The following is a 25,384-nucleotide window of genomic DNA, read 5'->3' on the forward strand; positions in this document are numbered from 1 at the left end:
GTTGTAAAAAATTAGGGGTGTCAGGTGTCTTGAACAAGCCATTGAACAGATGGCGTTTTTAAATTAGGGGTTTGGATGGTGTCTTTCGCTTCAAAACCATCCTTGTTTGGATCTAAGTGTTAATGAGGTGCTAATGGATGAAAGTGCTAAACTTTAGCACTAGCTTCTCTAAGTGGGAGTGCTAATAAATAGGGTGGGCTAAACTTTTGCTAGGAGCCTAGGACTAAAAATTTGCTATAGTTTAGCACTCAACTTCTCCTTGAAACAGATTCGAATTTGATAAAACTAGCAATCAATTCAAAGACGGTCGATGGCGACGCTTATTCACGCTCCTATTTGAATTTCAGTTAAAAGTATATGTACAAGCCTATGAGTTTACATTTAAGCCCTCTAACCCTAGAAGGGGAAGAGACTTGCTTGGGTGCATGTAGGTTGTGCTGCAAATTTGTAATGAAGTTGGTCATGAGGAATTTGTTTGTGCTCACAGAGTTAGCGTGATTCATTTTGCTTTTACACAAAAAGTAGCATGGTTTTCACCTATGCTACCGCATAGGAAAGTGTCGGGCTCTAAAAGAACAGCTCGAACTCATGGCATTTGGTAAAGCTCATACATCTTTCATCATGTGCCACTTGGCTTCTGAAGGCGATGTTCCATTTATATTCAGGCTGGCAAAAGAAAAGACAAGAGTGACAATGTCGTGATATGTTTTAGTCTCCACTTGCATCATCTTTTTCCCATTTGATTCTTTTCACCTTTCCCATATTATATTTTTTTGTTTTGAGTTTTTCTTTGTGTCCCTCCAAAAACAGTTCATCGGTACGTGGCTTTCGTCATTTATGTGGGAAGGACAATGTGATTGTGATGCTGTTGTTGTTGGCAATATTTACACCTGCCTTTCTGTTCCTTAATTGCCAATCTATCCAAAACCTCTTCGATAACACACCCGCTTCTCTACTAATCATGTGTCAGATGTCCCTTGTTTGAAGCAAAAGACTGCATCGATCTGAAAGCGATTATTCATTTGATTGTAAGGTCAGCACTGTGATTCAGGTTTAAGTCCATGACAAAACACCAACTTAACGCATTATCATGGGAGTATGGGACTTGAACCCATAATTAATTAATCGATATGTTTTGCTTTCCTTTTTTTCTTTGTAGAGATGCATGTGCATTATTATTATTATTATTATTATTATTATGATTATTATTATTTTGAGAGCATGCAAGTGCATTATTATTGGGAGCGTTGCCTGTCACTACTCACTAGTAGACCTCAACTTAGCTGGCACTACATCATTTAACCAAGCATGCCGGTATTAGATACCGTATTATTATTGCTGTAGTTTCTGTTCCGATATACATATACGTCTTCTCATGTCCCCTGTTCATGTGGCAAACTTTTCGTGGCTACTTTGGCTAGGGTACATCCGTTTTCAGGCATATATCACAGGAACTGTAGGCTAATGTGTGTCCTTTATGAGCGATTGTGATTCTCAGCCGTCCATTCTGTACCAACCTATGAACTGAAACTGAGCGTAGCTACAGAGTTCCATCAACTTAAAAGTTAAAGATGGTTGGGCTGTTGAGAAAAGGCTTATGCTTTCTCATGATACCTGGCAACTTCTTGTGTTATTATAGCCGGACCTATCCTTGCAAATTCCAAGCGTTTTCATCAGGAAGCATTAATTGTAGTGGGGATTAACAGGAGTCAGTCATGTAGGTTAATTGTGTTAAATTTATAATTTCATGATAAACCTACATGTCCATGAGGAAGACTCTTGTGGCAATCTTTATATTTTTTCAATATTTATTTAGTTTATGGATTCATTCCCATTTGTTATTTGTGCAAAAAAAAATGCTACATAAGTTTAATATTTGCCCGTTTAGAAAGAAGAGTTCATAATGGACGTAGTGGCATTGCCACTATCTCCACGAACTACCGAGATTATTTATTTTTCTGAATCTTTCCTTGAAGTGGGTGCTTTGTAGTTTAATTGGTACCCCCCTCCGGTTATATAAAGTCTTTGCCGATTATACAACTGATACATGGTTTCTCAATTCTTTTCCAAAAGGAGGCACCCTACAATATCTAGACACTTTTGTTTCTTTTGTTCTTATTATGCCTTAACCTTGAACAAAACGCTTAGCATCCTCAAAGGCAGACTCAACACATACTATCATGCGAAATTATGGTTATTTGACATTAAAGAAATATTATAGGCGTTAGGCTAAATTTATTGTAATACCTTATCCGTTCCAAATTTTAGACCATTTTAGCATTTCTAGGGGTATAGTTTTTTTACTTTGCTTCTAGATATATACTATATCTATATAAATAGAGAAATTTTACAATGATTGAATAAAATAGAAGTCGTCCATCTGATAAAATCCTACTATAATGAAAGTAGGAAGTACCTAGAAGTATCTAGAGTAAAGTACCTGGTACTTCCAGAATGTGGGACCAAATACCAAAAATAGTGGGACCAAGTACTGATTTAATTTAATTTCTATAGTACCAAAATTATCTATAATTTGGAATGGAAGGAATAGTAAATTGACAAAGTTACAGGTGGGTTCTGAGAATTTACCCTCAACTAAGGAAAACTTGAAACAATGGAAGCTTCAGACTTGTGTCAGTTGTGTGTATCCTTCTTTCTCCGTCATTCCATTTTGCATATGGTACTGTCGAGGTAAGCCAGTACGCTTTTATATAGAATTAAATTTGCGGTGTTCTGCTCGGGCCTTTTCAGAGTGAGATGATTTTGATGGCTTCAAGGTCAGACACGCATACATTTTATACTATTATCTCGTGTCTTTCTTGGCAATTATTTTATTTACGCAAATATATACAAGTAAGCACCAACTTTGGTCGGCTATCGCAAGTACCTTTTGTTTCTACGTGTCAAACGTTGACGACGGACCTTTTGGTTGGGTCCTGGCCCGTGATTTTTTTGCATAAACCAAAACGTCCAAGATATCTTACACATGGCTGATCGATGAGACTTGTCCTAATACAAAAGATTATCCTGACCCGAAAAGTTTTCCCCATAAGCACGTACACGTGTAACGAATCAGAGGACACCCAGACGCATCATATCTTGGTACGTGCACAGAAGGAACAGTATTGTTCCGGTATGGACCCACCTGTCAGTGACGCAGATTGTCACATCGACGCCCTGTTGGTCGGCCCTTTTTTCTCCAATTTCCCTGCGCCTCGTGCGGACCGAGTTCCTGTGCAGTCGCTACTTCGACTCCAACTTAAACAGTTCTTAAGCAAATGGATGGCTCAGATCACATGCAGTTCTTAAATTGCAGTCGCTTCAGCGACTGCATTTGATCAACGTCGGAAAAGAACGGCCACGGAAAGCGACGAGACGGCACTCGGATCGCGGGCATCTGTACAAAGATCAAATCCAGCGCGGAGAAATGGGAGTCGTGACGAGAACAGGTGTCGATCAGAACAAGGGCAGCTGCGACCTCAATCAACTAACAAAGCGAGGTGGTGCCGGGATTTATAAATCCAGGAACATGTCGACCAAGGAAACGAGCCAGATTTTTTTCGCGGCCTGAAAGCGAGAGGTTTGTGTGCTTCTTGGCTGCCCTTTTCCGTGAGGGATCGAGCGTTTCTTGTTCGGCCTTCCGGCCTTTTTGTTTGCTTCTCCTTGCTCGCGGGGGACAAAAAGGGTTCGTGTGAATGAGTCATGGGTCTTACATTATTTGTGCCGTCCTGTGGCCGATGAAAGCGACGGCGGCGGCCCCGCCGCTGCTGTCCATCGTCGCAGCGCAGCGACGACGGATTCAGACAAGCTCTCATGGGCTGGTTGGTCCACTCCAGGCCCATCCTTCAGCGGCTGTAAAGAAATGCAGAAAAAATGCTGGTATTCACTTCATTCGAGTTCCGTTTACAGAAAAAAGAATTGACTTTTCTAGTTACAGTGAGGCCAATTGGGGAAGAATGCAGCTGCTGCTATGCAATGGTCTACTATGGACAAGAATAGGGTCCAGCTGTGCCGACGAAGCCAAATCCCAGCAAGAGGAAAGCGAAGGCCTGGAGGAAGATGTACAGGTAGTAGCGCCCGGCTCCGAGCACAAAATCGTAAGAGGCGCACACCAGGAGGAAGAACGCAACCAGGACCTCAGGAACGTAAATCCTGCAGCAGAGGTCAGATCAGCAAAGCAGTGTCAGGCACACGTTTTTCCACTGTTCTAACGGTACACAAAGGACACCTGTGTTATGTGTTGAAGTGATTGGATTGCTACCTCTCGACGCACTCAGTTGGCTTCACCGGTGTAAGGAGAGGGACCTCGAGCTTCTCCCTCACATGATCGCCCAACTTCTCGGTGACCACCCACTCGTCAACGTACATGGTCTCCAGCAGCCCAGTCAGGGCGGCACGCATCCGGTGCAGGGACATGACGTTCTCGAACAGAATCCATATCGGCACCATATGGATAGACCTGGCATAACATGAGATCAGTAAATATGCGAGATTAACGAGCAGATAGGGAAAGCCACTCCCGAGTCTGGAGAAAGATGGGGCACTTTACCAAGGATTCCTGATGGCGTTCATGATGGTGATGGCAGTGGGAATGTAGAACATTCCCCAGACAGGGATACTGACTTCAGGGACCATGACGGACAATGGAATCACAATGCAGTAGAACAGGAATGTTAGGATGGGAGCGACGACCCTGCGCACAAAGAAGAAGCTGTACAGAAGATGGAATTTCTTCCATACAGAAACTCCCTGCACCACAGAGACAGTAAATTGCATACCGTATTACAATGCCCTAACTTTTCATCAGTCAAATCAATTAAAGTATGCTTGCCTTGCTTCTAACAATGTCCGGTGCCATTTTTCTGAAGAGGTTGGTAGCACCACAAGTCCACCTATGCTGTTGATGACGGTAGGCCTTTAAGGTACTGGGGAGTTCACTCTTAACCTATACTAAAAATTGTTACTGCAACAGATAAAATGTATATGCATATGCAAATATGCATATCGAAGAATCATCCATTGGAAAATTGCACAAAAGACATACCCTTATATCACCGACATACAAGAATTGCCATCCCTTGAGACTCACTCGTACAGCCAAGTCCATGTCTTCCACAGTGGTGCGATCCTTCCACCCTCCTGCTTCACTAATAGCTGATACCCGCCACACACCAGCAGTTCCTGCAAAAGTTTCAGTCAGATACATTTGGAAACTCACATGATTGCTTCTGACAGAGGCTCTTACCGTTGAAACCAAAGAAGGCATGCATAGATGAGCCTGACTCCTGCTCCACCTTGAAATGATAATCTAGCGACATCTTTTGGATCCTTGTCATTAGGCAAACATCATAGTTCACTGCAAAATTTCCCGGCAAAGGCCACATCAGGAACATCCTGAAATCAGAATGAACAACACTCTCACTTCATATTACCACATTGCCGGTAGGCAGAGGAAATTGCGTCCAAATATCAGCACTAATCCAACTACCTCAATGTTCAATAACTAAAAACTATACTATATGTTGTCTCACATTATAGAAGGTAAATGAAAAGTATGCTTACCAAACTCCCAACGTGTTTGTACCAGAGCAATCTTTGGGTTATGCAAGAGAAACGGTACAGTTCTTAAAAGGAAGTCAGGTTCAGGTTGGAAATCTGCGTCAAATATGGCAACAAAATCGCACTCCTGGGCATAGCTGTGTTCCATGCCCTTCATCAGGGCTCCTGCTTTGTATCCTTTCCTACTCTCTCGAATTTCATATTTTATATTGATTCTCTTGCTGGCCCAATCCTTGCATTCAAGTTCCACAAGTTCCTGCACTTGATAAAAAAATGATAAAAACAAATAAAGCGGTCAATCCAGCACAAACAAACGGAGCTTAAAATAAGCTAAAGAATGAAAAATGGAGCTTTCTGGAGTTTCTTGTGAACAGGAAATTATTTGGTATAGTCATCTTGTAAATTGATTTTGATCTGCATCTACTAATTGTTTGATCATGCCCGTCAATCAATCCCTACTTGATTGGAATAGCAATGTCTTGCGGTTGAACTGAACTACGTGAAGTTTCTCCATAAAAAATGATTGGCTTTTCAGATAGCCGCCTTTACTATTAAAAGTCATACTAGAAAATTTTACACTTTCTGATAGCATGACACAATGGCACGCACACTCTTGCAATTCAAGCCACTTTGCTACCAGGCTACCACCCAGCAGTCCAAGCTGTACTCTCCAGCTGGCCGTACAAAATTTGTTAGCTCAATCAAAAACTGATAGAGATGGATCAATTTTAACTGATCAGCATTTCTTCAATGCCAGGGGCAGGGGAAATGGTTTCATGCAGAATTAGATGAACAATCACACGTGTTCGAGAAAAAGATGAACAATCGTAATTTGGTTTCATAGCGTGCAACAAAACAAAACCATATGATTAAGCAGCGCTGAGCACATTTTTTAATCTCATGTTCTTCTGAAGCTGATTCGGTGTTAGTTTATCATGAGAGCTGCTTGCTAGGTACTACCTGTTTGACATGGGCATCACATAAATGGAAGAACTACATCTTGATCCAAAAACTCTCCATATGGTCATGCAAAGATACAAAATAAACAGCATATCTTGCAGAAGTATGGGTTACCTTAATGAACGGATCAGTGGAATCATCCAAGACTTGGATTATAATACGGTCCGGTGGCCATGTGAGGGCACATGCTGCTCCAATAGAGATCTTGTAGACCTGCAAAAGAATGGAATACACACCACGTTCATTGTCACATGTTGTAAATGACCAAGCACACCACCTGAGTACAAAATTTGGCATGAAACATAGCTACTTAACGTTTTGGATTCCACCAATTCGACAGATTGGGCGATTAAAAAAATAGACAGATTGGGTGACCTGTCAAATGTTGATCTTCAGCTGCAGCTTAAGATATTGCCCGGGCTTTAAGTGGGGCACTGCTGAAAAGCAAACAATTCAGACAAACTGCTCTGCATTTTGTGACGCTAGCGATGTGGCCCCCACATCCTGTACCAACTAGCAGCAAGCATATTGTTGATTGAATTCTACATCTAACAGAACCCCAAGTCTCCTACTAACCTACAAATTTTGCGTGCTATGAATGAGTCATCAGAGACCCACTCCCCAGTTCTCCCCACCAGTAGAAAAACAAACACACAAAGCAGCTTACTCGGAGAACTGTACTGGTAAAAGCAATTGAACCTATACTACGTACCATTTACCAGCAATAGTAAGAAAATTAAGGGTTAGAATCGAAGCATTGCGCTGCTTAGTGTCGCATTTGAAAGTGAAACCTCATAATGCAAGCCGGTGATTCCGATGTTTGAATTAGAAAACAGGTCGCCATAACGAGAACCAGCAGCAACGTTGGAGAAAGCGAGCTCGAAGGGCCTCACCTCCCTCTCATTGTACATGGGGATCTGCACGAGCACCAGCGGGAACGCCTCTCCGCCGGGCACCGCTGCCTCCTCGTCCTTGCCGCCTCCGGTACCCCCGACGGGCATGGGCTCCCACTTGTACCGCCGCTCGGGGACGCGCCGCAGCAGCTTGACGGCGACGAAGCTGACGACGCTCATGTAGTACACCTCGAGCACGAGCATCACCGACATGGCCAGGCACACCCACACCGCGGCCTCCAGCGCCGGCGCCACCGCGCGCGCCCGCACCGCCGCCCACGCCGCCGAGACCCGGTCCCCCGACGCAGCGGCGAGCGCCCGCCCCCACAGCCCCTCCATGCCGCGGCCCCCCGGCTCCGGGCTCCGAGAGGTCGGAACCGGAAATGGTGGCGGAGCGGAGCTTGCAGCAGCTGGCTCCGAGAGGTCTTCGACTCCGTTTCGATTTGAAGCGGGGAAGGCTTTGCCCCTTGCCAGGTAGGCTCCCTCGATGAGCCTGCGCCGCGCTAAACCGGATGCGCGAGCACGACGCTCTGCGACACTAGCATTCTCATACGCGGGGATTTTGCGATTAGACCGCTCGGCCCGTGGTTTGACCTGCAGATTACGCATCAGGCGAGAGAGTTGAACCATTGACGTTTTTCAAAAAAAAGAATTAAACAATTGAGCACGTTGGTAAACGGTAACTAGCGCGTGCCAAGCTGTGGAACGGAGCACCGAGCACATCGATGGATCCACCTGCACGGAGTCTGCGTGTGTCGCGACGAGCTATTTCACCTGCATGGATCTCTCTGCTGGGTCGGTAAAAAAACCGTCCGATTTTAGCTAATTTCATCTACTTTTATAGTATTATGTGAGAGAATAGATTGAAATAAACAAAAAGCAGGCATACCGGGGCTTTGTTTGGTTAAAATTTAGAAGATATTTTGACCGTCTATTAAAAGTGTTAAATAAAGTCAGTTTGTAAAATTAATTTCAGATCCTCTGTTTTAAAATTTTAACAAATCTAATGAAATCTTTAACCGCGTGATTTGAAAATGGATGCTCTCTGTAGCCGTCGCAGTCCCGGCTCTCATCTTCACGAGCTGGGCCCCGTGCTCTTGTCTGTCTGGCATGCTTGCCGTCTCCGCATCCAGCATCCCTCATTCCACTACTGTGGCGCCGGCCCCCCGGCCCCCGGCCCCCGCCCCCGCCCCCGCCCAAATTCAGACATCTCTGGCACCGGGAGTCCCTCCCGCCAATCATCGCAGCGTCTCGCGTCGCGCACCCAACGGGCACGCGCCCACGCGGGACACCTGTTCGACGAATTGCCCCGCCAGGCCGCCAGGCCGGCCCTTCCCCGCGCCATGGCGTTGCCACGCGCCGCGCTTGGCCAGCCGCCGTTCTCGCCGTGCCCCGCGCGCCCCGCCAGCTGCTTTTCGACCTCGACGACAGGCTCCGGGCCTAGCCTCGCGTGCTCCCGAACGCAGCATCCCGGTGAGCAGAGCCGCCGCGCGCCGTCTCCCCGTGTAGCCCAGCAACGTCATGCGCGCGCGCTCTTATGTCTTTCATGCCCGTGCAGGCGTCGGCGCGCCGCAGCGCGCGTACCCCAGGATCGAGGCGACGGTGAGGCGCGGCGCGCGCACGGAGAACCCCAAGGTCAGGAACCGACGGCTGCAGAAGAAGGTAGGCTTCGGCGCCCTCCGTCTGGGTTCTCAGGAATCAGGATAAGGGCCCGCGGCTCAACGGAATGTGTTGCAGTTCAATGGCACCGCGACGAAGCCCAGGCTGTCGGTGTTCTGCTCCAACTGGCAGCTCTACGCCGTGCTCGCCGACGACCACAACAAGAAGGTCCTCTTCTACGGCAGCACCCTGCAGAAGTCCATCTGCGGCGACCCGCCCTGCAGCACCGTGGTAAGCCGCCGTCTTCTTCTCCGCCTGGATTTTGCATTCCGGTGGGCAGGCGTTTTTGAGTTATTGCCTCGACAGGAAGCTGCCCGGAGGGTTGGGGAGGAGCTCGTCAGGGCGTGCGAGGAGCTCGGCATCTCCGAGATCTCCTACGACCGCAACGGCTTTGCTCGAGGCGAGAAGATGATGGCGTTCGAGGTTCCCGTCTCACAGCACGGGTTCCTGCCAAGATAAGGAGGCACCAGGTTTGCACTGACAGTTCACCGTAGCATCTTACATTGGTGTCATCTAAAAGGCAGTCTCATACAGTGACGCATAATTTTAAGACCATCTACCAAACAACTTTTACAATGCCTTGTCTTTTTAGTTGTCTCATAGTTATAACACATCGCTTGATTTGTGAATGAAATAAGAAAATATTTTAAATTGCATGGCAACAACAACTCGTGCAATCGTGGAAAGTAGTCTCATACTCCTAAATTTTAGCCTATGAGAGTTGTTTTGCAAGGCAACCACCTCTTTCTCTCACCTTGCTCTCTTTCCTCCACATCACCAAAAAATTCTGTGGCATTGTATGAGACGACCTATGAGACCGCTGACATGTAACAATGTACCTACCCTTATTCAGGAGACGAGAAAGGAAGTTTGTTCCATTCCATTCCATGTGATACTGTAATTTGTGTGATCCATCAGTCCTTCAACATCATGTAGTTCATATTTCACAGCAGTCACTAAGCAAGTCAGGCATTGTCAGCAAGGACAGTTTCTTCCGGCGCTAGACATGATTCCAGAACTGACGGCTCAGCCCTCATTACATCCTCCCAATTTGCTCATCTAGGTGAAGATGCCGAAGCCTGAAAGTGGACATAATAGGTACTATGTCCTACGGCGAAGCTATTGAAACTGGGAGTTTTGTTCCCGATTGTGGGGAAACCATGAATTCTGCACATCTGGATCGACGGAAGTTTTTACAAAGGAATGGTATAGCTTCATCACTGACCACTTTTTTGCACCAAGCTACCCATTCCAACATGCTGGATCCTGGACTGGAGCACCTGTGATGAATGCCAATATCAGTTGGCTATGCCAAACATGCCTATTAAGCAGCAACCAGAAAGTTATGTATAGACTTAGACCAAGCGCAGCTAGACAAGAAAATGAATGATCCACCAATAAGCTTTCTCGGTATTTTTAAGTTCAAGTGACACTATTATTTAGGAGTAGAAAACAGAGAGACAAAGCTGATACCTGTACTCACAAAAACAAGCAGTTTGCTCGTTCTCAGGTCTGTCCCAGTTATGCCACCCAACAGGCTCTATGCAGTGATCCTGATCCATAAAAGTCTCCACAAAAACAACCCTCCCGAAGGGATCCCAAGGCCGACCTAGGTACATGTACACAGCTTCGCCATTACCTGTAATAACACACCTAGATGGTATCATTTCACTTAGCATGTAAGCTCTCTATAAGAAGTAAAAGGAAATGTTAAACTCACAAATGCAAGGAAATATCATTATGCCTCGTACTGTTTGTGTTATGCAAGGCAACCCAACTTTGAAGATTGCGATGAGCTCACTCTAGTCTCTAGATAATCACGTAGTAGGTTTCCATTAAAAGTTATAGTGAGAATACTGGTGGGTAGTAAACTCACTTGAAGAATACAAAGCCAGTTGATTCAGAAGAGGACTTCCGGCCATGAGCAGTGATATATCCTGTTGATTTGCAGTGGGTATGGCAATGCTCCAGAAGGGCAGTAGAATCCCCGAAGATAAAGTCACAATTACCTTCAATGTAACAGTTTTTGAAGAACTGCTTTCCACCATGCAAATGTAAGGTTTCCTGAATGATTTTGCATAGGAAATTAGAAAATCTGAAAGTAACAAAACAATAAACTAAATAATGACCAATATGTTTATGCCTCCAATCTCCATACTAATTGGCACCAAAGGTTCTTGTGTAGCATAAGCATACTACAATAGTATAATTCCAGCATTCTACTAAGCTACCACCAGAGGTGACTGGCTGACAAGTCAACCAACAAATGTGGTTAACCAAAGCCTCACGCTAAAGCTAATGTTTATACAATTAACATGTATGTACCTTTATGTCATTACGACATATTAGACAACCACATTACAAGGCAAATAGAAAACGTATCTAAAAGATCCTATTTCTTGTAACAGGAAACTCAGGTAAGAACATTTTGCCAAAGAAGGAAACATCCAATAAACATGCACAATACATAGTGCTAGATTGCAAAAGAACCAACACAAAAAAGAAAAGGATGCCAAAAATAATAAGCTGACGCAGGTACACAGACAGGAAGGAAAGAAAAGTACTTGCCACCCCAGGAATGGCAATTGTAGAAGGCACACCTATCTGCGGTGACACAGGCTGCAGCTGCTTGCCCAGACACTTATAACACAGAAGTTAACATCATTATATCAAAACTCACTGACTGACCTGATTCACCATAGGTACCATATATACAAGTCTGCTAGGATAATTAATACCTGGGGAGCTGAATTCTTAAAAATGGCATTTTCTGCAATGAAATCATCCCCCTCCACAATAACTGCTGCACTGCTAAATGTTCCTGTACCAATCACTTCTGTTGACTGGTGAGAGAATAGAAATGGAATATATGAGGAGTATCCAGAAAAGGCAAGAGGAGAAAATCATAATGCACAGACTTTGCATGGTTATTACATCCGATATGTGGTAGCAGAACAGCCAAAGTAATCCCAGCCAGGCTTATCACTCCGTTCAGATTCAAAGAACTGAAGAGTGCACACCACTGTTCTTTTGAAAAGAGATATTTCATCGCTATGAAGAAGATTTCAAGAATAAGGATGTCTAGGAAAATTACTCACTAACGAGTTGCACTTTGTTAGAGGTATGTATCACTTGAGTTTGAGACCAAATGACCAATAGTTATAATACTCAAAAGCCACAATCGTGCTGATAACCATAACATACTAACACTTTCATAAGCGATACAAATATACAATAATCTCAATTAATGAAAAAGGGTCGTGTCTTAAGCTACATGGGCATTAGCAGTACTAAAAAGTCAATACCCTTTGTGCATCATACTGTATCTGATCAATGCAAAATACACTAGTCACCTTCACAAATAATATTTTCACATCAAAATGGCATGATTGTTACATATATAAGTAATAGCAACCCTTACTTGTTAAGTGAGATTTTACCAGGCAGTGTTGTAATTTCTCTTAGGGATAGCACATACATGACAGACTCTCTATTCTCTAAAGTTCATATCTCATCAGGTAGGAGGCCAGCCAGAAGGGGCACTACCTGGGTATGCTTGATGCGAGTAGCCATGTTGTCACAACAGATCAGTGTCCTTTATTTCCGATCCGCACAAGTGATAAAGCTCTTCGTCTTGAGAATGTGCACTAGTTGCCGGTGCACACCGGAGGCAATCCTGATGATAGTGCGCACTTGGTTGCTCAGTGGCACAGCATCCTGCAGGCTTGCAAACGAACCAATTCCATCACAACCAAAGGCTGCTAACTCGGCAGACACAACAAAACCCTCCTATCCCCCATTGCTCCTTATTTTCCCCCAAGTCTTTGGTTGAAATATTTTTGGCCCATAGAACTGTATTTTATGAAGTCTGATCCTTCAAGATTCGGTGCCACTGAGGCTCCATACATGGTTGCTTTGTACTTTCCTTGCTGATGTGCTGGATATCACATAAACAATTCAAGTGATACCTATAGACTTGGACTATCTGTAAGATGCATTCATAAAGAGTTAAAAACAGAATTTGACTATGGTGCACTGTGCCTCTGTACCTGTCACCTGATTCCAGCATACCCATCACTGAGGAACTGATGTACATCTGTCATTAAAACGTCACTAGGAAGGCAGAGAAATATTGACACGTAACCAACCCTTAGGCATTGTCTGGTTTGAAGTGAAAATCAATTGTTATATCCCTCTAGGAGAGATTAGCTTGTGATCCAAAGGCTGACCAGATAGGCCTCGGAAAACTACTGTTGTAGAAAGGCAGTAGCCCAGCTGCTCCAGCCTGTAGTCTTCTTGGCTCCAGTTTCTTTCATGGCCCGTCTAACCTCCGTGGCATCTGCTGTTCGGCCAGCAGCTGTGTACATATCTATGAGCAAAATGTAATAACCACCCTCCTGCAGGTTTAGGCTCCTTAGTTTCTGGACTGCCTTCTCTGCCATGTCAATATTGCCATGCATCCGGCATGCACCAAGTAACACACCCCAGACCACATCATTGCTCTGAATCGGCATTTGCTCTGTCATCTTATATGCTTCCTCAAGTTGCCCTGCCCGACCAAGCAAGTCCACCATACACCCGTAGTGCTCAATGGTGAGTTCAACTTTGCCATAATTTCCTCTTTGCATCGCATTGAACATAGTGCGCCCCTCCTCAAAGCCCTTGTGTGCATACACCGTGAGCACTGCAAGCAGTGTCACCCCATCTGGCTTCACAGAATTGTCAACAGCCAGCATCTGATGAAACAAAGTAACTGTGCTATCCACATCACCATGTGATGCATATGCTGAGATAAGTGTGTTCCAAGATGCCAAGCTCCTCACGGTCATTCCGTCAAACAAAGCACGCGCTTCAGTTAGGCAACCACACTTAGCATACATATCCATAAGTGCATTGCGAAGTGAAACCATCCAACCAAAACCATTGGAATCAACATACTGCCGCAAACGCTCCCCAGTTGCAAGGTCCCCAAGCGCAGTGCATGCCGACACAACACTCACCATGGTCACCTCGTCTGGCTGCACTGGCATTGCATCAAACAACGCCAGGGCCTCCTGTGGACGCTGTGCCTTGGCATAGGCAGAAATCATGGCAGTCCAGGAAACGACGTCCCGGTGCGGCATTTGGTCGAACACTGTTCGTGCGGAATCCAAACGGTTGCCTTTGAGGTGCGCTGTGAGTAGCCCCGAGAAAGAGACAACATCCCGGACTGGAATTTCATCAAACACCCTGCGGGCGTCGTCCACGGCGGCACGAGACGCGTACGCATGCAGCAAAGCATTGTGGACGTGAGCGTGCGAACTGCGCGCACCAAGGCAACCATGCTTGAACGCCTGGGCGTGTAGGTCAGAGGGTAACCGTCCCGGTGAATGGCAGCGCGAGAAAGACTTGAGGACAAAGGTGAAGGTGAAGGCATCGGGCCCGGTGCCCGTGCGGCGCATTGCGGTGAAGAGCTCGATGCCAGAGCCGGGCGAGGAGGAGGTTGCGAAGCCGCGTATGAGGGTGTTGTAGAAAAAGGCGAGGTGGGAAGCGGCGGCGGAGATGAACTGGAGATGAAGGGAAAGGAGCGAGGAGGCGTGGCGGAGGTCACCAGCCGGGGAGACCGCGGCGAAGCGGAGGAGCTTGGCGAGCACCGTGACGGCATCGGCCGTAGGGAGGATGTGGCGACGACGGATGAAAGCGGCATGGAGGAGCCGGAGGTCACGCTCCGTGGAGCACCGGCCGGAGCAGACAAGCAAATCCGCCCGCGAGACCGATGCCATCACGGAAGCAGGCTGCCAGGTGGGAGAAGCGCGGCAGGGATCGAGAAGGGCGTGGCCCTGCCAAGTAGAACGTCTCCGGCGGGAATGTGGGCGGCGCGAGCCGCCGCCGCCGCAATCGCCTGTAGCGAGGAGGTTGTCGAATCATTGGTCCGATAGAATCTTGCCCGTACAAGTTAGATCCAACGTCTATGGGCACCCCGCCAAAATGAAGCATTGCCGTAGACGAAAATATTTGCACGACACTCCCTAGAATTTACACAAAACCTCCTAGATTGGATAATTGCGATCTAGGGTTTTTTGAAAATATACTCCTCTTGGTGCGGCCTCAAGCAAAGGGAGGCGACGCACGATGAGTCGACGACGATCAGTCGAGGAGGAACGTTGGCGAAGAGGTGCTCACAACATATTGCCGGAACGAGGGTCTCAAAGGTCTATCCGCAAGTGCGGATATTGTCACGTTTCCATCTAAATCTAATAGATGTGGTGGTTCGGAGGTCACCACGCTACCCGGGTTTTCTTTGGGTGGGGGGGGGGGGGGGGGGGGGGGGCAGGCGGTTAACCAACAACATTCGGTGCTCACAAAATGATCAATATTGTTCTCCGTTTTCTGATGGATTTCTTACCTACGCAATGCCGGAACATATTGCCGGAGGAGGAACGTTGGCGAAGTGGTGCTCACAACATAATGCCGGAACGAGGGTCTCAAAGGTCTATCGGCAAGTGCTCAAAAATGGCTCGCAAAATTTGCAACGAGCCAAACACCGTTCAGCTTTCCTTTATCCGCTTACAGGATTATCTGTCGCGATATTGATTTCTTCGACCTTTGCCCACCACGGATGAATGCCAAATTCTGGCAGTGTAACATCATCTTACACGGAGACAGCACCCTCTCCATCACAGCAGTAGAACAATCATTTGCCCATGCAATTTCGGAGGCAATAACGAGCTCAGAGTGATGAGCGAAGCACAATATTTACAATACTGTATGCTAGATTTCTAGTTCTGCTGTGCTCCCCCACATGTTAGCTCAGTGCTTAAACAAGTCGTATGTAATTCTATTTCTAACACAATTTGAAGAAGAGATGATGAGATTTGCTTCCAGTCTGAAGGCGCACTATTATTAGTACCTAGATCTGCTGCAGATCGCAGTGGGATCACACAACAAGCAGCTTGTACAACAAGAACAGAACACATTAACTTGAAACATCAATGCGTCATCATGTCTTGATGATCTAGTCACACATGCAGCCTGCAGCCGTGGAGAAGCTCATTTCCTGCTCTGCTGCGGCGGTTGCTGCTGCTGCTTGTGCAGCTGGGCCATGTTGTAAATCAAGAAGCCTGCACAGTTTTTCATACTTATTCATAGCCAGGAGTTTTTCAGCTAATGCAGCGGCTGCCGCAGCCAACAGTAGTCTATGGAAAATTAAACTGGATCCAAAATTAGTTCCGGCAAATATTCTTCCAAGTGCTTATATTTTTTTTTGATAGGTCCAAGTGCTTATATTGGTATAATTTACAAGGTACTTCCTCCATCCATAAAAAATTGCAATTATAGGATCCGTACCGGTCAAACTAGTTCAAATTTGATCAAATTCATAGTAAATAATATTAGTGCTTATATCTTTAAATAAATTTATTATAAAAATATATTCTATAACTAATCTAATAGTACTTATTTTATACCATGATTGTTATTACTTTTTTATTATATAATTTAGTCAAAGTTCAAACTTTTTGACTTATAAAAAGCGATAATCATTTTTTTATAAAGGGAGTACATTAGATTGTTTCTACTGTGCATTCTTTTCAAGCTGTTAAATTTATGCAACTCCATCTCCAGTGGCAACCATCCAGTGACAAGCATACAAAAGGCACCGTTTGTCATTTGTCAAGTAGTTATGGTTCTCTTCTAGTAGTCTTTTTTGGGCCAGACCTACAACAGGCTAGACAACTTTGCACAGGGTCCATGAAAATCTGGAGTGTCTCCCGGCCAGTGGTCACAAATCCAATCCTACTGGACTATACTCGTAGGAAGAAAGTGAAATCAAAGACCCAGAAGCCAAGCGCAAACCCCCTCAAAAAAAAAAAAAACCAAGCGCAAACAGCCGCCACGACACCACCTCCTCCACTCTCATGGACACGGCCTCACCTCCCCCGAGTCCCCACTGCCCCCAACTAGGCCAACAAAATCACCGCACCCCACCTCCCGGCCGTCGCGAATCTTCTAGAACATTCTCGAACCGCCGGAAACCCAAGCCGCCGCCGCCAGGACCCGCTCCAATGCCCGCGGCGATCGGGAGGCGGCCGCCCGCCCGCCGGGTCTAGGCTGCGCGCGATGGCGAGGTCGAGGCCTAGGGTTTGGCTCGTGGCGGCCTGCGCCGCGGTGCTGCTGTGGGCCTCAGTCGCGCAGCTCGTCGCCGTCGGCCGCCTCCTCCTCCTGTTCGGCGTCGCGGGCAACGCCGATCCTTCGCCGCCGCCGTCCGCGCTTCCGCCCCCAAGTGCGTGGTTTCTGGGTTGTTTTGTTTTCCTGAATAAGTTCGATTTGATTCTGCTCTTGTTACTTTCTGTTTGCATGGGACTTCTTAGAGTACTGAGGAAATGGAAATGAAAAAAAAAAACCGCGAGTTAACTGTGAAGTGTACTGTGGATGCATTTGTGATTGTCCGTACGCAGCTTGGCACTTGCACGTTTGCTAAGCTGCAAATGTTGCTGCCGAATGCTTTCGTGCGATTAATGAGATAGAAAAATGTTGCCTCGGATAGGTATGCCAAACTTATACTGCTGTGTAATGATCTGATGCTGACACCATCATGTTTTTTTTTCTAGAGGCACTATTGTGAAGTCGCCAATAGCCTCATGTTTTGTTGAGATGAACTGTTGTAGGCTCTGTCGTGCATTGGTTATATGTTGTGGCTCCATTCAATCTCTACGGAAATATGGCAAATTGAACCATTGTTCAATTGTTTTTTCAGGAATATACAAGAGCAATGGTTATCTGAAGATATCTTGTAATGGGGGTCTGAATCAGATGCGATCAGAGGTTAGGTGTTGTTTGCTTTACTTCCACTCAACTTCTGAATTCCTTTTTCATTCCTAACTTCTGTTACTACTTGGAACCTTCATGTCAGATATGTGACATGGTAGCAGTTGCTCGTCTGCTAAACCTCACGATGGTTGTCCCGGAACTTGACAAGAGATCATTCTGGGCTGATCAAAGGTAATCTTCTTTTTCTTCGAGAGGTACACTATGCAACTAACCAAGTAACCATATTGATATCTAAAGTGATTAATGTCTGCATGGTTGACAGCAATTTTGGAGATATATTTGATGTGAGGCATTTCATTGACTCATTAAGAGATGAAGTGCACATTATTAAACAGCTTCCAGAGAGATTTGATACAAGAGATTCAGACATTATACTTCAAATGCCACCTGTGAGCTGGTCAGATGAAAAATATTACTTGCATCAGGTTTGGAACTCATCTGTGATGCACCCTTAATTTCATGGTAAATGCATCACCTTATACTCTTGGCTATCTCTCATCTATGCAGATCTTACCACTGTTCAGCAAACATAGTGCCATCCATTTTAACAAAACAGATGCTCGGTTAGCCAATAATGGTATCAGTACAGAGCTTCAACTGCTTAGATGCCGTGTTAATTTTCAAGCACTGAAATTCACCCCTCAGATTGAGGGATTGGGGAATAAACTAGTACATGAACTTCGAGCTAAGGGATCATTTGTAGCCTTGCATTTACGTTATGAGATGGATATGCTGGCCTTTTCTGGTTGCAACCATGGTCTTTCACCTGAAGAAGCTGAGGAGCTAAAAAAAATGAGGTTTGTGGCTAACCTTTTGCTGCCTTACTGAGTAGCATAACTATCTGTTGGATATGACTCAAGTAGTTCTTTATAGGAAGCAGCGAGTTATCATATCACTTGAATGATCTTTATAATTTGTTTGGTGAAAAAATTGTTACGGTCTGTACTTGTCTGCCAATGTCAAATACAATGCATAGATATTGTGCATAACAGGTTGTTTCTTGTTTTTCTCCAAAGCAAAGGCATTATGATTTGATTTTATGTTTCTATTCTAAGCAAGGTATTTGTGACATCACTGCTGTTCTTAGCAAAATGGACTACTAAAGTGGTCATCAATTCTTGGCTTTGTTAAATTAGTTTAGTGACAGCTTATTCTGCTCTTACTCATTTTGAAGAGCTGAGTACAAAACGCTGCAGAAAGGGACACCGCATTATTGAGTTATCTTCCCTCCTTCAATTCCAATCCATTGAATAGAATTGCATAAAGTAAGAGACGATCAGTACTATCCATAGAGTCTAAATCCTAATGTATTTAGACAAACAAGTCATCGATATTTCATTTTTTCGTTCTAACTGTAAATGAGAATAGGATTCCCGAATGATGTGGCTTCAACCCTAGTATACTCTGCATGTGGCCATTATTAGTTAATACTGACTGTTATTAGAGTTGGCCTGCAAGTATAGTAATGTTCACTAGGTGCTTATTTTCAAGGAGCTAATCTTTTGTTTTTCCCAATCAGATATGCTTATCCATGGTGGAGAGACAAAGAAATTGATTCCCAAGCGAAGAGGTCACAAGGACTATGCCCACTTACTCCTGAGGAGACATCACTTGTTTTGAAAGCCCTGGGATTTCAAAAGGATGCTCTTATATACATTGCAGCTGGTGAAATTTATGGGGGAGATAGGAGACTAGAACCACTACGAGCTGCTTTCCCTAAACTTGTAAGTAGTTTTCTCTGTTAAAAATATCTGTCTATTATAGCACCCCTTGTTCCATGGCAATGAATCTTTTGCAGTTTTCTAGCATACCATTGTTTATTTATTTTTAGATAAAAGCATACCATTGTTTATAGTGAGTTTTCCCCTGTTTTCTGCCAACACCACAGCTCAGTTCTCCAATTGCCCATTATGTCTGGAGATACCAGTTTTTCTTCATCGTTCTGTCAAAATTACTGTATAAGCAGTGCTGAATATCTTTCAGGTAAGAAAAGAGATGCTGCTAGACTCTGATGTTCTGCGTCAATTCCAAAATCACTCGTCCCAGATGGCTGCACTCGATTTCATTGTATCCACAGCCAGTGATGTTTTCATTCCCACTTTTGATGGTAACATGGCAAAACTTGTTGAAGGCCACCGAAGGTATGTACATAATAGCTAAGGCCATTTTATTCAGAATAAGTGTACAACCAGTTCTCTTGCGCAATCAGTTTTTCTTTAACGAAATCTGACCTGGTTATTAAATACTTGATTGGATTATTTTCGACAGGTTCCTGGGTTTCTGGAGAAGTGTGGTGCTAGACCGACGGAAATTAGTGGAACTTCTAGACCTATACACCAACAAGACAATCTCTTGGGACAATTTTGCATCTTCTGTTCGGGAAGCTCACAAGAGCCGTGTAGCCCAACCATCCTGCAGGCGGAAACTTGAGAACAGACCAAAAGAAGAGGATTACTTCTACGCTAACCCCCATGAATGCCTGGCCAATTCAAGCTTGTGCAGCTAAACCAAGTTTCCATTCTCTGTAAAATGAGCAGATGAGAGTAAAATCACTCGCAACCTGGTGGAGGCTTAGCAGTCGTTTTGATGTGCAGGGGACTGAAGCTAACGTGCACAGCCCATCACGGTCAATTGACTGACATTCCTGATGTCTGTTGTATAGGTTAGATTTTTTTTTTACCGCTCGGCTATTGATTCATTCGCTTTCCAACGTGCCAAAATAGGGGCCTGTTTGGAGCATGTAAATTTTGGTTTGTTGTCTGTCGTACCTGTTCATCGATGATTACGTCGTGAATAGTTGTTGGGAGATTTTTTTTTTCCGCTTTTGCAAATACTTCTAGTTTTGCAAATGTTTAGTGGAAACTTCACTTCTAAGTTGTTGTGTGAATGCTGGAGTGTGCAGGACCTGCCTTTATTTCACGGAAGTCATGCCAATTTGCTCAAGGTTTCGATGAAGACACATCTCTGTTAGCAAAGCCTTTTATCATTTGAACTGTAGATGCACTTTCAGTACATCAGTACGGGTCTCATCTGGACTTATCCGTCTCGCCCCAGGCCCGTGGCGTTGCGTAAGGAATAGCAACAGCAGCATGCCGGCACATCTCCGGTTCATGCTTAATGAACGCTTTCAAGCGGCCGCAAGAGGCAACACGGTTTTCTCCTGCTCCGTTTGAGAGGTGTCGTATCAGGAACGGCGTCGAGTAAATTGAAGAGAGAAGTTCACCGTTGATTCATGATATGGTTAAAACGGCTACAAAAACAGTGCTAATACTCCTCTTGAGAACTCGTAAAACAATCACAAAACAGCAGCATAAAATGCATGTAACGTACTCCCACAACCCCTAAAGTTCCAGACAGGTTTAAAAGTGGAAAATTGAGGAGGCAAAATTCCATGAACGCCCTGGGACCAGGGTTTCGATCAACTGCCGATGTACCCATGGCTGGATTTTCGCCAAGAATGATCCCGTATACGTTTTAATATCACACAACATTCTGGGAAGCAGTACAAGGCAGGCACCCTTGAGGAAATGAGGGCAGAAGAGGGATATTTCTTCACCGCCCCCAGTCTTCTTTAATGTCCAATATAACGTATGGCTCATCAAGACACAAGTCGCAGCACTGCTAAACTTACACAGGGTAATTGAGTGCAGTTCCAGTTCCTCATGCTGGTACTGCTACAGGTCTTTCGCTGGTCTTGATTCCTTTGATAGCTGCAGAATTGCAAGAGGACCAATAAGAATTTTAGTATCGGTTGCTAATGTATAGTTGATCTGGAACCTATATGAAATTTCAAATTCAGAATATGAAAAGTAGACACTTGAACATTGATGACACTGAGAAGAAACCATGCCTTCAGCGTAGTCTGGAGCCCCAAAAACTGCAGAACCAGCAACAATGGCATTCGCCCCAGCTTCAATGACCTGTAAGTAAGGAGATATTAGCTCCTAACCGGACATAAGTGCAGGATTGATCCACAAGTGCAGTATGAGAGGACAAGTTAAATGCCAGCATGGCAAAAAAAAGTCACCTTGTAGGCATTTTGTGGACCAACACCACCATCAACCTCAATCCAGGGGTTTACTCCCTACAAAACAAGAAATTAAACTTTCAATGCTTTGACTCTCAGGGCAGTGAGAATACTTTCAAGCAAACAGGGGATATACCTTCTCTGCACATAATCTTCTCAACTCTGCAATTTTCTTTACTTGACTCTCAATAAAGCTCTGGCCACCAAACCCAGGATTCACAGACATAATCAAGACCAGGTCGACAACTGCACACACAAAAGTGATGTAATGTAATTAGAATGACAGTGTATGTGGGCTTATTAGTAATTGGGCTAGTGATGAAGTGATGAGAAAAGTAGTTAAATTTTGTCCAATGCAAACCTTATGTCTACATGGTGGGTAGCCAAGAAAGTCAAGAGTTCCATGTGGTCAAAACTGTCATCATATTCCCACAAGCAGCAGCATGATTTCCATCTTAATAACTAAAAACACTATTATAGTTGTGCTGGTAGAAGAAAAGCAAAATCAGTGGCTAAATAACGGGGGGTGAGTAGCCCGGTTCACACTTCACATGCCTACTCGGATGGACTTGTAATTCCTCCAATACCAATCCTCAACAATACCATTTTACTATAAATCATTAATAACTACTTATGAGTATAGGGGTTTTGGAACCTAATCTGGGAATAGATATTCTCAAACTGGTCTAGTAACATCAACAGATTTTTGGAACTTTACATACATGTCAAGATATCGTAGACACTGAAATGAGCATCACGATCTTACCATCAAGAACGTAATCTATTGCAGTGAGTGGAGTCGCTGGATTCAAAACAACTCCTGCCTTTGCTCCTAGACTTTTAATCTGACAGAAAATGGAAAGACAACATCAGTTACAACTTTCAGCATGACAATAAAAGGGATAACATGACGCCACCATGACTAGGACATTCAAAGTTCTGCAAAGGAACTTGGTGTGCCAGGTAGTCCTAAATCACAACTATAGTATATCTTGGAACATTTTGGTTGTAGGTCTAACAGTAGCAAGTAGCAACTATGCTCCTGTAGTAGGATCCCAGTAATAGTTCAACCTTACAAAGCATATACAAGAAGGCACTCTCCTTTCGGATAGCAGTCCATGATTCTATGCTAAATCATAAATGAACGAAAGTACAGTGAAGTGTTATGGTAAAATGTTAATTGAAGCCATTTTTATTGTATAGCATCATGTCAGCAGGAAAAGGAAAAGAACACATTCACTGGTTTATATCCAAATAAAATTGAAGTTATCCATACTGAACTCTATTATCAGAGATATTAACTTGTAGAAGATGATGGTGGTGCAAATGTTCACCTGATTGACTGTTCGGTGCAAATGGATGGTTGATGATTGTTCACAGTGGACACTAACAATATCAGCACCCGCCTTAATAAAATCTGGGACTCGCTGCTCAGGTTCCACAATCATCTGCAATAAATCCACATTCAGCATGGGTCAACAAGGGATGAAAGCACAACATATTACAACCTAGAACTTGACTGGGGCTTCCATAAAAGTACCAGATGTACATCCAATGGAAGATCAGTCACTGGACGGAGAGCATCAACAACCAAAGGTCCAATCGTGATATTTGGCACAAATCGTCCATCCATGACGTCAACATGAATCCAGTCGCATCCTGCCACCTCCACAGCTTTTACCTAGTAATAGTTAAACAGTATGGCAGGATGAGTACGAAATACTTGCTGATTGACATCAACAAAGTCGCATATTGTTTCTACGCCACAGCTTCTTCTATCGCCTTATTCATATTGTGAAAGATTGGGAAAAAGTTTCTAATGAGCTGGTGGAACAGGAATACATTGTGTAAGGCCAAATTTGCCGATAGATTGATGAAGATGGAAGTACCAATCTATTCCTTCAATAGTAGGCTAACATGCATGTGGTTGTGTCGTATGTATTGTTCACAGGTAGTTGTCAGTTCGCAAATAGTGGTCGGTGTGATAACTCATCTCAAGGAATTGGAGTTTGGTGGATTCAGGTATCTTAACGGACCTGTTCACCAAGCTTGGAAAAGTTTGCAGATAGAATGGAGGGGGACACAATGATGTCATTCTTTGAGAACTTGTCAACCCGAGCTGATGCCCTCACTTGGAATGCTTTCCTGGAAACCACAAAACAAAACATAGAGGGCTTAGCTCACATTTCATAACAAACCGAAGTAACAACCAAACAACAAATTCATCATCAAGTGGCCTGACTAGATTTTTTTTTTTTGGGGGGGGGCTTCCCCTTGTTCTCTCGCTCGTTAACAGGTAACACGACCGAAGATCACTTAACGAGCATCATCATAGACATGAGAGCTGTGAACTTAAGCATATGGCATTTCCAGATTGACAAAGTCCTCCACCAGCAACATCAAAGTGATCAAGTAGCACACGCAATTATTACCCTCACTACCCATCATGATAAGAGCTGTTCGGTGCCAGAGGGCTCAAGCCATTTGATCCAGAGCGCGCAATTCTGCTTCGGTGACGGCACAGCTCACAGTTTGCAGCAGCGCCGCTCGGGGCCATCGGGGGCGGCAACGGAGCAAGGGATCGCTAGTAACCTCCGGCGAGATCGGACGGGGGGGCGGATTCAAACCGCCGGCGACGTGCTACTACCACGCGCGTGGTCGTCGGGACGGCCAGACGGGGGAGGATAGAAGGGGCGGCGGCGCGTTTGACCGACCTGGGGGTGGAGAAGACGAGGCCGCGGCGGTGGCCAAGGGAGGCCGTCCGCAGGGAGGCGAAGCCGGAGCACAGCGACGACGACGGCGACGCCATCTGCCTTGCCAGTTGCCACCAACTCTTTCTCTCTTTCGCCTCTTCGCTTGTTGCACGAGCAGCTTTGCTCTGAGAAACGCTTCGGGTGATCGGGTCTAAAGCGATTTGGGTTGGTGGGGTACGCGTGTGCCTGCTGCGACCTGCGAGGCGAGGGGAGGAGATCTGGAGAAAGCGATAGGCCGAGGCGAGCCGCCCCGTCGTTTGTTATCCGCTCCGCCGCGCGCCACCGGACCCAATCGGGAGACGCCGGGCCTCGCCACAGAGATCGCAGCGTTTCCGCCGCCGCCCTGCGCCCCTGCGCGTTTCGTCAGGTCTTTTTGGTTGGTGGCGGCCGAACCCAAGGACCGCGGCGGTTTCGTCGGCACCCGACTACCCATCTTCCCCCTGTCGCTGTGCTGCCCACGATTCCGCGCCGAAATGGACACCCGATTTCTTCCTCTGTTGGCCTTGGGCCTTGGCCACTGGAATCGGATATGCTACTGTACCTGTGAATTCGGAAAGTTTTTCTCCGACTAAAATACAAAAGGAGAATCAGAGATCAATTGCTACACGACAAGCAGAACTTCTGTTTCTGGAAACGAAACAATCACTCTCATGCTGCCACGCTGGCTATCCTTCCCCACCACAAGCAACACAGGCAAAGCTCCCAATCAGGATATTCACATCTAC

The 25,384-nt window shown here is 45.2% G+C and overlaps 5 protein-coding genes across 11 annotated transcripts; 2 read left to right on the plus strand and 3 right to left on the minus strand.

Moving 5' to 3' along the window:
- Positions 1-3,863: 3,863 nt before the first annotated feature.
- LOC120647167 (probable glucomannan 4-beta-mannosyltransferase 4) lies at positions 3,864-7,979 on the minus strand. The gene is made up of 9 exons (XM_039923834.1): positions 7,413-7,979; positions 6,634-6,732; positions 5,563-5,815; positions 5,246-5,356; positions 5,045-5,181; positions 4,832-4,945; positions 4,550-4,749; positions 4,262-4,459; positions 3,864-4,152 (listed from the first exon to the last, which is right to left on the minus strand). Exons 1-9 carry the CDS (start codon positions 7,749-7,751, stop codon positions 3,984-3,986), a joined length of 1,620 nt encoding a protein of 539 aa, XP_039779768.1. The 5' UTR covers positions 7,752-7,979; the 3' UTR covers positions 3,864-3,983.
- A 636-nt stretch (positions 7,980-8,615) lies between these two features.
- On the plus strand, positions 8,616-13,099 carry LOC120647173 (50S ribosomal protein L18-like). Of its 3 annotated transcripts, none has more exons than XM_039923846.1 (5): positions 8,616-8,885; positions 8,971-9,074; positions 9,150-9,302; positions 9,378-9,541; positions 12,590-13,099. In XM_039923846.1, the coding sequence occupies exons 1-4, from the start codon at positions 8,756-8,758 to the stop codon at positions 9,528-9,530; spliced, it is 540 nt and encodes a 179-aa protein (XP_039779780.1). In that variant the 5' UTR covers positions 8,616-8,755; the 3' UTR covers positions 9,531-9,541; positions 12,590-13,099. The 3 variants fall into 3 exon arrangements, with proteins under 3 accessions (XP_039779780.1, XP_039779779.1, XP_039779778.1); XM_039923845.1 differs by lacking the exon at positions 12,590-13,099 and adding an exon at positions 9,925-11,228; XM_039923844.1 differs by lacking the exon at positions 12,590-13,099 and having other exon boundaries at positions 9,378-10,350.
- On the minus strand, positions 9,751-14,997 carry LOC120647168 (pectinesterase 31-like). 4 transcript variants are annotated; one of them, XM_039923836.1, is made up of 5 exons: positions 12,618-12,760; positions 11,810-11,914; positions 10,948-11,135; positions 10,545-10,724; positions 9,751-10,351 (listed from the first exon to the last, which is right to left on the minus strand). In XM_039923836.1, exons 1-5 carry the CDS (start codon positions 12,642-12,644, stop codon positions 10,180-10,182), a joined length of 672 nt encoding a protein of 223 aa, XP_039779770.1. In that variant the 5' UTR covers positions 12,645-12,760; the 3' UTR covers positions 9,751-10,179. The 4 variants fall into 4 exon arrangements, with proteins under 4 accessions (XP_039779770.1, XP_039779771.1, XP_039779769.1 ...); XM_039923837.1 differs by having other exon boundaries at positions 10,545-10,710; positions 12,618-12,654; XM_039923835.1 differs by having other exon boundaries at positions 9,931-10,351; positions 10,545-10,710; positions 10,948-11,914; positions 12,618-14,997.
- Positions 14,998-16,964: 1,967 nt separating this feature from the next.
- On the plus strand, positions 16,965-20,793 carry LOC120647169 (rhamnogalacturonan I rhamnosyltransferase 1-like). Of its 2 annotated transcripts, none has more exons than XM_039923840.1 (8): positions 16,965-17,331; positions 17,806-17,873; positions 17,962-18,050; positions 18,142-18,304; positions 18,387-18,676; positions 19,399-19,603; positions 19,863-20,020; positions 20,148-20,753. In XM_039923840.1, the coding sequence occupies exons 1-8, from the start codon at positions 17,169-17,171 to the stop codon at positions 20,383-20,385; spliced, it is 1,374 nt and encodes a 457-aa protein (XP_039779774.1). In that variant the 5' UTR covers positions 16,965-17,168; the 3' UTR covers positions 20,386-20,753. The 2 variants fall into 2 exon arrangements, with proteins under 2 accessions (XP_039779774.1, XP_039779775.1); XM_039923841.1 differs by lacking the exon at positions 16,965-17,331 and adding an exon at positions 17,565-17,595 and having other exon boundaries at positions 20,148-20,793.
- A 291-nt stretch (positions 20,794-21,084) lies between these two features.
- On the minus strand, positions 21,085-25,019 carry LOC120647172 (ribulose-phosphate 3-epimerase, chloroplastic). Its single transcript, XM_039923843.1, has 9 exons — positions 24,621-25,019; positions 23,943-24,051; positions 23,447-23,587; positions 23,241-23,354; positions 22,673-22,751; positions 22,043-22,152; positions 21,907-21,963; positions 21,730-21,799; positions 21,085-21,589 (listed from the first exon to the last, which is right to left on the minus strand). Exons 1-9 carry the CDS (start codon positions 24,713-24,715, stop codon positions 21,540-21,542), a joined length of 825 nt encoding a protein of 274 aa, XP_039779777.1. The 5' UTR covers positions 24,716-25,019; the 3' UTR covers positions 21,085-21,539.
- Between the last annotated feature and the right edge of the window lie 365 nt (positions 25,020-25,384).

Source organism: Panicum virgatum, chromosome 9K, assembly GCF_016808335.1.
Source record: "Panicum virgatum strain AP13 chromosome 9K, P.virgatum_v5, whole genome shotgun sequence".
In the NCBI taxonomy this organism is placed as follows: Eukaryota; Viridiplantae; Streptophyta; class Magnoliopsida; order Poales; family Poaceae; genus Panicum; species Panicum virgatum.

Coding starts and splice junctions, on each gene's coding strand:
- LOC120647169 (XM_039923840.1), top strand. CDS start 17,169: ATGGCGAGGTCGAGGCCTAGGGTTTGGCTCGTGGCGGCCTGCGCCGCG. Junction 17,874..17,961: donor TGAATCAGATGCGATCAGAG/GTTAGGTGTTGT, acceptor CCTTCATGTCAG/ATATGTGACATGGTAGCAGT. Junction 18,677..19,398: donor GAGGAGCTAAAAAAAATGAG/GTTTGTGGCTAA, acceptor TTTCCCAATCAG/ATATGCTTATCCATGGTGGA.
- LOC120647172 (XM_039923843.1), bottom strand. CDS start 24,715: ATGGCGTCGCCGTCGTCGTCGCTGTGCTCCGGCTTCGCCTCCCTGCGG. Junction 23,355..23,446: donor TTCCATTGGATGTACATCTG/GTACTTTTATGG, acceptor GATTTATTGCAG/ATGATTGTGGAACCTGAGCA. Junction 21,964..22,042: donor GAAGATTATGTGCAGAGAAG/GTATATCCCCTG, acceptor CTTGTTTTGTAG/GGAGTAAACCCCTGGATTGA.
- LOC120647167 (XM_039923834.1), bottom strand. CDS start 7,751: ATGGAGGGGCTGTGGGGGCGGGCGCTCGCCGCTGCGTCGGGGGACCGG. Junction 6,733..7,412: donor CCATGTACAATGAGAGGGAG/GTGAGGCCCTTC, acceptor ATTCTTTTGCAG/GTCTACAAGATCTCTATTGG. Junction 5,357..5,562: donor ACAAACACGTTGGGAGTTTG/GTAAGCATACTT, acceptor GAAATTTTGCAG/TGAACTATGATGTTTGCCTA.
- LOC120647168 (XM_039923835.1), bottom strand. CDS start 14,833: ATGGCATCGGTCTCGCGGGCGGATTTGCTTGTCTGCTCCGGCCGGTGC.
- LOC120647173 (XM_039923846.1), top strand. CDS start 8,756: ATGGCGTTGCCACGCGCCGCGCTTGGCCAGCCGCCGTTCTCGCCGTGC. Junction 9,075..9,149: donor ACCGACGGCTGCAGAAGAAG/GTAGGCTTCGGC, acceptor AATGTGTTGCAG/TTCAATGGCACCGCGACGAA. Junction 9,303..9,377: donor ACCCGCCCTGCAGCACCGTG/GTAAGCCGCCGT, acceptor TTGCCTCGACAG/GAAGCTGCCCGGAGGGTTGG.